At 29.9% G+C, this 12,043-nt stretch overlaps 1 protein-coding gene across 2 annotated transcripts; it reads right to left on the bottom strand.

The window, feature by feature from the left end:
* Positions 1-3,311: 3,311 nt before the first annotated feature.
* Positions 3,312-11,664, bottom strand: LOC126838909 (uncharacterized). Of its 2 annotated transcripts, none has more exons than XM_050573691.1 (9): positions 11,560-11,664; positions 11,306-11,456; positions 5,558-5,634; positions 5,308-5,479; positions 5,182-5,240; positions 4,822-4,993; positions 4,490-4,560; positions 3,953-4,121; positions 3,312-3,470 (listed from the first exon to the last, which is right to left on the bottom strand). In XM_050573691.1, the coding sequence occupies exons 1-9, from the start codon at positions 11,614-11,616 to the stop codon at positions 3,400-3,402; spliced, it is 999 nt and encodes a 332-aa protein (XP_050429648.1). In that variant the 5' UTR covers positions 11,617-11,664; the 3' UTR covers positions 3,312-3,399. The 2 variants fall into 2 exon arrangements, with proteins under 2 accessions (XP_050429648.1, XP_050429647.1); XM_050573690.1 differs by lacking the exons at positions 11,306-11,456; positions 11,560-11,664 and adding exons at positions 5,942-6,092; positions 6,196-6,304.
* Positions 11,665-12,043: the final 379 nt, after the last annotated feature.

Here is a 12,043-nt window from a genome sequence, read left to right as displayed (position 1 = left end):
ACCAATATCGGATTAACAGTGGCATTTGATTCGATCTGGGGTGTCTTTTATAAGGCGCGATTGACAAAAACAATATAACTATGTAAATGGGAAATATTGGAAGTAGGTAGTTGTTTTTCGTTTTATTCTATTTACATATTAAATGCGTAAAGAGTGGTTTTTTACCCAATTGTACATATTTTGTACGTATAGTGCGACCCAAAAAAATATTGCATATTTACTTATGTGGAATAAAATAACAACATATTTTTTTATCGCGCAAAGACCAAAACATTAAAGCGAATATGTTAGAAACTGCTTGGTTTTTTATTATTTTTTAGCCAGTTGTTTGTATTATAAAACTCGTTGTGGAAAACCACTTGTTTTCGAAAAAAACAACAATATATCTAAAAAAACAATATTAAAGTTATTCCAGAGTTAAAACTTGCAACTTTATGATACCAACGAGTATTTGTCGTTTGTTTACGCTGCAACAGATGTTGTAAGAAATACTAAATTTATTGTAAACTAATGTGTCATTGTTTTTTTGTACAAAATAGAGATTTGTAATACAATTTTAAATGTTTGTTGAATACATTTATAATTTAAAATACATTTGAAATTTGTACCAAAAACGTTCTTTATTAGTAAAAAATTATAAAAATTCACCCATTGCTCGTCAAAATCAAGAGACAGCCTTTTTTTATAAATAAAATAATTAATTTTCGACAGTAGTCAATTACTAGGTCGTTAGAGTGAAACAACAGTTAACGGGTATCTGATACATATTGGCAATACCTAAGTGGTTAATACTTAATTGCGATGAGATGAGAAACAAAAAACGTTTATAGACGGTCGATCAACCATTAGGTTATTCATCTTAATAAAATAAAAATGAATAACTTTTTGCTACTTCCTAATTTGAGCTGAAGTTTTGATGGGTGTATATCTTCTTCAATCTGTTCGCTTTCCATAACTTTGTAAAGATATTATGTTTTTTGTATTTTTTCATGTGTACAAAAAAATCTCATAAAATTCATATTTATGTTAGCATTGTTCCATAGTGTTCCATGATTTTTAACAAAGTTATAGCAAACAAACGGATTGATAAAATTATAATGCTAAATTATTTTTAATATTTGTATTATGGAGTTAAAACCATATGTTCCCATTTGAAGAAAAGTATTGAAAAATATATAACTACAATAGTAGGCGAAAAAAATAATTTTCAAAATGTTCATATTTTCCGAGAAAATGAGTGCTTTACATCAGATGAATCACACTGTATTAATATATACAAATATATTATGTACCTACATATGTGTATAATGTACGTGGAATTCCACGTTTAATCACGTGATAACTAGTGGACGTTTTGGCCTAATAAAACGAGACCCCTAATATTTTAGTAAAATTAGTTTTAAAATTATATAAGAATAATGAAAATGTGCTGTTATTGTATGTTTTTTTTGTATACTTTGATGTATGACTAGCATGACTCACCAGCAAAAAATCACTCAATGTCTCATAGGGTTTTTTTAAGGAATTTAATATTTTTTTAGCTTTGATGCGGAACAGAGATGCTATTGGTTTTAAATATGTGTGGTTTTTTTGTGTCTGTATACACTGTAACTTTTTAATATTGAACCAATTCTTTCGAGTAGCAACTCTACATATCACAAATTTATCTAGTTGGTATTTCGGAAGGGAGGGAGAGGGGGGGGGTGGTAAAAAATGAAAAAGTTTAATTATTCACAGTTAAATTTATAAAAAAAAAAATTAAAATTAAAATCATACAAGTTTTAAAGTTTGAACTTTTGGGTAAAAATTTTAAAAGTAATATTTATTTTATCCGAGAGGACTAGTACAGTAGTGTCGAGGCATAATCGAATTGAAGCATAGAGGGGACGAAGAGGTCACAAATCTACAGAAATTATTATAATAAAATTAATAAAATCACTTTCAAATAAGCCCTTTGATGCCAATTTGTAAACACTGCACAATTCATTCTAACTATGCTGGTTTATACTGTGCTTGGTTTGGACTTTACTGGTTTAAAAATACTAACTACTGATTCACATCGAAGCGTTTATTTGAAAGTGATTTTATCGCTTTCAGGTGTAATGATTCCTGTAAAACTGTGACACCCAACTTTGCCCCGACCCCATTGTACTGGCTTTTTCATATTGTTTTTATACAATGTGATCTACTCCTTAATTTGACATGGAGTTTTAATGGGTTTATAGCTTCTTCAGTCTCTTCGCTTTCTATAACTTTGTAAAGATATTACGTTTCTAGTGTTTTTTCATTTTTACAAAAAAAACAGTAGCTCATTAAATTCATAGTTATGTTAGCATTGTTCCATAGTCGACAACAGCGGTAATTCGACACAATACAATGTGCTGAGATAATTATACACAATCGGTTTTTATCTACTACTTTAAAGACTACAGTCTGCTGCCTGGGCTTCTTCATTACCCAACCAAAACCAAACACCATTATCTCTTAACCTCCCAGTCCATATTCTAACACTAGTAACTGAAAAAAGACAGGCTAGAAATCTATGGCAGTCTACTCATTACCCTTCTTATAAAAGACGACTGAACACCCAAACTGTACACCTTAAAAGATTACTGGCAAACTTGAGAAGTGAGTCTTACTCAAACCATTTAGCTTCCCTTTCCGCACATGACGGAATGTGTATGTAATGTGTTATTGTTTTTTGTTGAAAGTAGAGATTTGTAATACAGTTTAGAATGCCATTTGAATACATTTATAATTAAAATACATTTTTAATTTGTACCAAAAAGGTTCTCTTTATTAGTCCAAAAATTATAAAAATTCACACATTCCTCTTCAAAATCGAGAGTGAGAATTTTTTTTATTGATAAAAGAATGAATTTTTGACTGTAGTCAATTACTAGGTCGTTAGAGTGAAATAACAGTCAACGGGTAACTGGTACATAGTTGCAATAGCTAAGTGGTTAATTTAAATGAGATGGACACAATTCCTTATTCCTAACTAATCGTCCAAAATGTTTATGGTAGCATAAGATAAATTACTCTTAATACACTATACGACAGCAAGCATGGTCTAGGATGGGTAATTATTATGATTTTGAAATAAAAACAAAATTTTGTACAGTATTACATTTTTTATTCAATCGTTAAATGAGTTGACACGATCAAATAAAAAAAAAATCTTATCTCATTTTATTAATATAGATTAAAATTGTTGTACATTTACTAAAATCAATAAATAATTTAAGTATATGTATAAAATTATACAGTTTTGAAACAAAATCATAAAACATAAAAATTATTACCCATAATTAAAGCACTCCCAAAAAATATACGTAAGTTAATAATTCAATATAATATACAATTCAGCAAAAACTCATAAAACTTTTCAGCGTTTATTTAGCGTCGTACTGCTGCACGCTTCTTAATTATCAAGGCAAACATTTCCAAAATGTCAAGTTTTTCGTCTTCTGAAAAGTAAAATATTTTTAGTTAAGAAGTTTATTTTATTTTGTCTCTAGTTCTACTTCAACATTTTGACCACTATAATATATCATAATTAATGTGACCGATTAAACAATCATTTTCTGACAACACTTTTCAGAATCACATGTATTTACCGTATTCTTAAAATATTAACACTAGAGATCATATAAAACTTAAGAAATCTGACTCATAAATCGCATGCCCATTAACTAATGGACATTTTTTTCGTAATTAGATACAACTTTTTCTTCTTCTTGTAATAAGATTTAGTCTAACATTCTGTATTTTTTACCTAGGAAAAATTATCGATTATCTGCGGTTTCTCATGATTTATTTTAATAAGAGTACTCGTAAAAAGGTTTGCACACTTAAAACCGCCTAGATCGTACTCTATGCTCGTCCTCACCATGATAGTTATTTATTATAATTAAGCCGGTTTTGTTAATGCTATAATTTGCAATATTACCATTGCTATCGCCGGCCATAAAAGTTGAAACAGTAAATCTTTCGAATTCCTTGCAATTGACAATATTGTCAAGTTCATTCCCACTTAGAAAACCATCACGGTTTGTATCGCTAACAGCGAATCTCCATACATAACCTCTTACTTCAGAGGTAGAAATGACGATTCCGTTCTAAAAAATCAACAAAGTGATTCATGTAGTACATATTTGGATTATGTAAAACATACTCTATGGGCTGTGATAACATCGACATCATCAATTTTTCATAGAAGAGCATATTATCCATTACAGATTTTTGGTGGATCCAATAGTTTTCCCTTTTAAAAGTTTTTAAAAATTAAGTTTTTTAGATTTGTTTAAAATAAATTATTAAAAATTAATCCAAATTGACAAGACTTTTAATTTTGATTCGCGCAAAACTATAGTAAAGATGATAGATGTGATAGCCTGGCAACAAAAAAACTATGGCCAAAAAAAATGGGGGGGGTGTCCTGATAAAAGCATACAAAACGTAAACGTAATAATACTACTAATATTACTTTATCGTTGGCCGTTGTGTTGTATTCTGCTGAAACAATCACCAGCTCTTGCATCTCTAAGGGCCACTTTTCTAAGGTCAAAATAAAAAATACATTTTTTAATTTATTAAAATGTATACTCATTGAATCATATTTGAGAAAAAGAAATCGAAAAATAAAAATAAATCTAAATTAAATTTTTTGCAATATAAACAAAAATCACAGAACATTACAATAAAGTAAAAGATAATTCTATACTTATTGTTTCGTACAGCTGATGAAAAAATATTACGCCAACTCTACATAGAACAATTACAACAACCATCGAGATAATATCAAAAATATATTCTTACGAAAGCGTTCAAATTCCAACGCATCATGAACGCCAGAAATTATTGGTAGCCAATTGATGAACTCTTTTATTTTTTCGGATTCAATATAATCGTTATTTTTGTTTTGTAGTATGTTAATGCTCAGAAATGTAATCTGACTCATGTCGAGCCCTCTGTTTAATTCATCTATGCCCTATAAACAAATATTTGAATCAAGTAAATATTAAATGTACAGATGTTGTTTGACTTTTTTTTTTAATGCTATAATGCGCTAAAAATTTACGAAACATATTTTTTTTAGACATGCTAAATGGTATGACAGGCATAATCATAACTATATGTGTATTTTACCAAGTCTTTAACGAAACCATAAATTCTTACTTTATATTTTATTGCCAAAATGCCGAATAAGAACTCCGCAAAATTAACCGTTTCGTCATCTATAAATATGAACTTAAATTATCAATCATTGGAATTAAAATAACTGCTTCTCTAACTAAATAACACCTTGTAAAAACTCAGCGAAATCTTCTTTCTCTTCTCGATTTAATCTTAAACCTTCAATGATATTTTTGAATTCCTCCAGGTTAATTAGACCATCAACAACGGGACCTTGATTTTCATGATATGTGAACAGACTTAAGTAAACTATTACTTCTTGGGATGATAGACTTATGATCTATGTAGAAAAACATGTAAAAAAAAAAAAAAAACATATTAGTTACGAATTTTTCCATACTTTTGTTTTCGTTATTACCACCCAGCTGTCTTCAATCTTATTGTTTTTGGCCAGATATACCATTAAACGTTGTGTTTTTTGGCCGTCTGTCGTACCTACATTTAAAAATGAAATTGTAAATATATTTTAATCAGGCTGGTCAAGACAGGTGCGTTAAATTGTAGAATATTGTAAATGCTATGAAGATTTTTTTATGTGGGAGGGGGTAGGGGTAAAATTTAATTGCTATCGTAAAGTTGAAACCTTGTTTAGAAGACAAGAGATTTCAACGAGATATGAAAATGTTCTATCGTGGTTGCAGTCTCGGCTGAAAAATGACTGATTTTTTTTAAGTGGGAGGGGGGGGGGTAAAATTGTATTACAGTCGTAAAGTTAAACTTTGTGTGAAAGATATTTTATTACCTGCTTCGTATTTCCAACCTTCCACATTGTCCACGCCCAATTCTACTAACTTTGATATGAATTGTTCAGGGGGAATTTCGTCTACAGTGTTTTCAGATTCTTTTACTAAATCAACAATCAGTTGGACTTGTGCCAAATTGACTCCGACACTCTATTAAATTCCATAAGTACAATAATAAGAGTACATACCATTAACTACTGACATTTTATTTTTTATTGTATTTATAATTTGTATTATTAGGTTTTATACTAACCTTTGTCATGGTCACGAAGTACAACGCATAGAGGATAACTGCAATTATGAAATGCATAATGGTTTTTTTTCTTTCAAACAATTTTGTTGAACCAGAAGTATGTCTTCGATACCAATATCGGATGAACAGTGAAATTTGATTCGATCTGGGGTGTCTTTTATAAGGCGCGATTGACAAAAACAATATAAGCATGTAAACGGAAAATATTGGTAGGTAGTTGTTTTTCGTTTTATTCTATTTACATATTAAATGCGTAACGAGTGGTGTTTTTGCCCAATGTTGTACATATTTTGTACGTATAGTGCGACCCATAAAAATATTGCATATTTACTTATGTGGAATATAATAACAACATATTTTTTTATCGCACAAAGACCAATACAATATAGCGAATATGTTGGAATCTGCTTGTTTTTTATTATTTTTTTAGCCAGTTATTTGTATCGAGGAACTCGTTGTGGAAAACCACTTGTTTTCGAAAAAAACAACAATATATCTAAAAAAACAATATTAAAGTTATTCCAGAGTTAAAACTTGCCACTTTATGATACCAACGAGTATTTGTCGTTTGTTTACACTGCAACAGTTGTTGTAAAAAATACTGTACTTATTGTAAACTAATGTCTCATTGTTTTTTTCTACAAAATAGAGATTTGTAATACAATTTTAAATGCAATTTAAATACATTTATAATTTAAAATGCATTTTAAATTTGTACCAAAAAGGTTCTCTTTTTTAATTCAAAAATTATACAAATTCACCCATTCCTCTTCAAAATCGAGGGAGATTGTTTTTATAAACAAAAGAATTTGTTTTCGACGGTAGTCAATTACTAGGTCGTTAGAGTGAGATAACAGTCAACGGGTATTTGATACATAGCTGCAATACCTAAGTGGTTAATTGCGATGAGATGAGATACAAAAAACGTTTATAGACCGACGATCAACCAATAGGTTATTCATCTAATTAAAAAAAAATAAAAACGAATAATTTTTTTGCTATTCCTTAGTTTGAGCTGAAGTTTCGATTATTTTATAGTTTCTTCAATCTGTTCGCTTTCTATAACTTAGATATTATGTTTCCTGTATTTTTACATTTGTATGAAAAAACAAAAGCTTATAAAATTAATATTTATGTTAGCATTGTTGCATAGTTTAATGGAATCAAAGCATAGAGGGGACGAAGAGGTCACCAGTCTACAGAAATTAATTTAATGAAAGTGATAAAATCACCTTCAAATAAACGCTTTGATGCTAATTTGTAAACACACTACAGTAAACTATACTAATAATTTAAGAGTGAGACATAAGTATTTGTCCAACACGTGCCCGTCGTCTTTTAATCCATAAAATTATTGATCTATTAATTAAAATAATTATTATTGAAATAATAATACATTTTCAAAACCGATAATGCTTGTATTAGTTTAGGCCTTATAAATAAAAATTCTAGTTGCACCAATCTAAAACTTATAACAGCTATTCGTCGCGTTAATATACTTTTAAAATATTGTAACACTGTATTGACATTTTTTGTATGCACACTTGTTTTTCGTGCTGTCAAGAACTAGACGGCAGCATGCATGGTCTAGGATGGGTATTTATAATGATTTTGAAATAAAAACACAATTTTGTACTGTATTACATTTTTTTTTCAAATCTTTTCTGATTTTATTAATATAGATTAAAATCGTTGTACATTCACTAAAATCATTAAATAATTAACATAAATGTGTAAAATTATATAGTTCTCAAAAAAAATCATAAAACATGGAAAGTATAACCCATAATTAAAGCATTCCCAAAAAAATACGTTATTAAATCATTTAATATTATATTTAATCTCTAAAAATCTCATAAAACTTTTCACTGCTTAAGCTTGTTAATTATCAAGGTTAAAATCTCCAAAATGTCAAGTTTTTTGTCGCCTGAAAAGTAAAATATTTTTAGTTAATAAGTTTATTTTATTTTGTCTCTAGCTATCCTACTTCAACGTTTTGACCACTATAATATCATAATTTATGTAGAAACATAAACAATCATTTTCTGACAATACTTTTCAGAATCACATGTATTTACCGTATTTAAATAAAAAACACACTAGAGATCATATAAAAACCCAAGGTATTTATCTCATAAATCACATGCCCATTAACTAATGGACATTTTTTTCATAATTAGATACAATTTTTTCTTCTTTTAATATTCTTTAGTCTAAAATCCTTTTTTTTTGCCGAGGAACAATCTTTTTATATCGTTGGTTTCTCGAGATTTATTTTAATAAAATCACTTGTAAAAATGTCTGCACACTTAAAACCGCCTAGATCATACTCTACACTTATCCTCACCATGACAGTTATATAATATAATTAAGCCGGTTTTGTTAACCCTATAACATGCAATATTACCACTGCTATCGCTGTCCATTAGAGATGAAACAGTTTCTCCTTCGAATTGCTGACACTTGACAACCTCGTCAAGTTCATCCCCACTGAGAAAACCGTCAAGGTTTTTATCGTGAGCAGCGAATCGCCATACATAACCTCTAACTTCAAAGGCAGGAATGACTCCTTTCTAAAAAATCAACAAAGTTGTTCATGTAGCACATTTTTAGATTATGTAGAATATACTTAATGGGCTGTGATAGATAGCATCGACTTCATTACATTTTTATAGGAAGATCATATTGTCCATCACAGTTTTATCTTTTATACATTTTTTTTAGTATTTTTTTTATAAATTATTAAAAAATTAGTCCAAATCGTCAAGACTTTTGATTTTGATTCGCGCAAAACTATAGTAAATAAAAAATATGTAATATTTTTTTAAGAAATTACTGTGATAGCCTGCCAACGAAAAAACTATAGCCAATAAACATTCCTCATTACTGTATCAATGAGTGTGAACTATAGTTGAAGCTCTAAATTTACTGAAAACTTAATGGTTCAGACTTGGCCAACACTTTCCTATACGTTACTACTTCAATAAATGGGATGGGGGGTGTCCTGATAAAAGCATACAAAACGTAAACGTAATAAAACTATGAATTTACTTCATCGTGGGCTCTTGTGTTGTATTCTGCTGAAACAACCACCAGCTCTTGTATCTCCAAGGGCCACTTTTCTAAGGTCAAAATATTAAATAAATTTTTTAATTTATTAAAATGTATACTCATTGGATCATAGTTGAGAAACAAAAAATCGAATGATAAAATAAATCTAAATTAAATTGCAATTTTATTTAAACAAATAAAAATAACAGAACATGATATTGTAAAAGATAATTTTATACTTATTGATTCGTATAGATGAAAAGTTATTTTGCCAACTCTACAAAAACTATATTAAAAACCATCGAGATAATATCAAAAATATATTCTTACGAAATCTTTCAAAATTCCATTCATCATGCGGGCCAATAATTATTCGTAACCAATGGATGAACGATATTATTTTTGGAGATTGAACGAAATCGCCATTTTTGTTTTGTAGTGTATTCATTTTCAGAAATGTAATCTGATTTATGTCTAGCCCTCGGTCTAATCCTTCTATGCCCTATGAACAAATATTTGAAGCATGTAAATATTAAAAGTACGAATGAAGTTTGACTTTTTTTTAATGCTATAATGCGCTAAAAATCTACGAATTATATTTTTCTTAGACATGTTAAAAGACATGCCAGGCAAAATCATAACTATTTGTGTATTTTATCAAACCTTTAACGAAACCATAAATTCTTACTCTTTCTTTTACTGTCAAAAAGCCAAATAAGAACTCTGCGAAATTAACCGTTTCGTCACCTATAAATATTTATTTGAATTATTACTCATTGGAATTAAATTAACTGCATCTCTAACTCAATAACACCTTGGAAAAACCATTCCAAACTTCTTTTCCCGGCTTGATTTAATCCTAAAGCTTGAATGACACTTTTTACTTCGTTGAAGTTAAGCAGACCATCTGCAATGGAGCCTTCTTGTTTGTCCTGATAAGTGAACAGGCTTAAGAACACTATTACTTCTTGGGATGATAAACTTCTGGTCTACGTGGAAAATCATGTATGAAAATAAGAAAATCATATTAGTAACGAATTTTCCCAATTTTTTTGTTTTCGTTATTACCACCCATTTGTCTTCCGTCTTATTGTTTTTGGCCAGATATACCATTACACTTTGTGTTTTTTGGCCGTCTGTCGTACCTACATTTAAAAATAAAATTGTAAGTATATTTTAATCAAGCTAGTCAAGACGAGTGCGTTAAATTGAAAAATGTTGTAAACGCTGGAAAGATTCATATAATTTTTTAGTGACAATTTTGGACATTTTCATGTCTTTGTCCTGGCACATAACTAAAAAAAGCGTTACCAAAATAGAAATTGGGTTGAAGATGAGGTTGGGGGTGGGAATGGGGTTGGGGATGGGCGTGGGAATTAACCGAAAAAAAGTGCTAACAAAAAAAGCGTTTCGCTGTTATCTGATACGAAATAAGAGATAGGGGTGTGTGATAGAGGGTGAGTGATAGGGGTAGGTGGTAGAGGGTGAGTGATAGGGGTTGGGAGTTAGTGTTGAGGGACTGGGGTGAGTGATAGGGTAGGCGATAGGGGTGGGTGATAGGGTGGGAGATAGTGGGTCGTATAAGGGTGAGAGATAGTGGTGGGGGATAGGGGTTAAGTGATAGGGGTGGGGGATAGAGGTGAGTGATAGGGTGGGAGATAGTGGATAGGGGATAGGGGTAAGATATAGAAGATAAGAGACAAGGGATATGTTGTACGTTCAACGTTCAAATTAGAACTAAATAATAAAGCAGTTCAAAACAGTTTAAGGGCCCAAATTCTCTATGAATTGTTTTAAGCCAGATAACAAACACTACAATTTTAGCCAGAAACTTGACGTTTTAATATACTAGCTTGACACTGCTTCTTAATATACTATATCATTATCTACAATTCCACCACTACTCTAAATTTATTCGGTACTTCAACGAGACATGAAAATGTTCTATCGTGGTTGCAGACTCGGCTGAAAAATGACTGATTTTTTTTAAGTGGGAGGGGGGGGGTAAAATTGTATTACAATCGTAATGTTAAACCCTGTGTGGAAGATAATTTATTACCTGCTTCGTATTTCCAACCTTCCACATTGTCCACGCCCAATTCTACTAACTTTGATATGAATTGTTCAGGGGGAATTTCGTCTACATTGTTTTCGGATTCTTTTACTAAATCAACAATCAGTTTCACTTGATCCAAATTGACTCCGACGCTCTATAAAATACCATAAGTACAATAATAATAATACATTCTATTAACTACTGACATTTTATTTTTTATTGCATTTATAATTTTTATTATTATGTTTTATACTAACCTTTGTCATGGTCACAAAGTACAACGCACAGAGGATAACAGCAATTTTGAAATGCATTATGGTTTATTTTTTTCAAACACTTTGTTGAACCAGTAGTAAGTCTTCGATACCAATATCGAATGAACAGTGGTATTTGATTCGATCCGGGGCGTCTTTTATAAAATGCGATTGACAAAAATAATATAACTATGTAAATGGGAAATAATGGAAGTAGGTATTGTTTTTCGTTTTAATCTATATACATATAAAGTTCGTGTATAAAGAGTGTTTTTTTTACCCAATTGTACATATTTTGTAAGTATAGTGCAACCCAAAAAAAAATGCATATTTACTTATGTGGAATAAAATAACAACACATTTTTTTATTCGCTGTACATCGCACAAAAACCAAAACAGTTTATCAATCAAAAAATGTTATTAAATCTTCAAATAATAATATTTGATGAAAATAACTGTTCTGTCATCAATAAATATGAACTTAAAT

The sequence above is a fragment of the Adelges cooleyi genome, unplaced genomic scaffold (assembly GCF_023614345.1).
Source record: "Adelges cooleyi isolate 19-005CV unplaced genomic scaffold, UGA_ACOO_1.1 ACOO_flye_CR_arks_rails_tigmint_CR_PRNA_30, whole genome shotgun sequence".
NCBI classification, from domain to species: domain Eukaryota; kingdom Metazoa; phylum Arthropoda; class Insecta; order Hemiptera; family Adelgidae; genus Adelges; species Adelges cooleyi.
The sequence above is the reverse complement of the archived record's forward strand: the minus strand, read 5'-3'. Positions and strand labels throughout refer to the sequence as shown.

Coding starts and splice junctions, on each gene's coding strand:
- LOC126838909 (XM_050573691.1), bottom strand. CDS start 11,616: ATGCATTTCAAAATTGCTGTTATCCTCTGTGCGTTGTACTTTGTGACC. Junction 5,480..5,557: donor AGATTGAAGACAGCTGGGTG/GTAATAACGAAA, acceptor TTTTCTACATAG/ATCATAAGTCTATCATCCCA. Junction 4,561..4,821: donor GTTGGAATTTGAACGCTTTC/GTAAGAATATAT, acceptor TTTTGACCTTAG/AAAAGTGGCCCTTAGAGATG.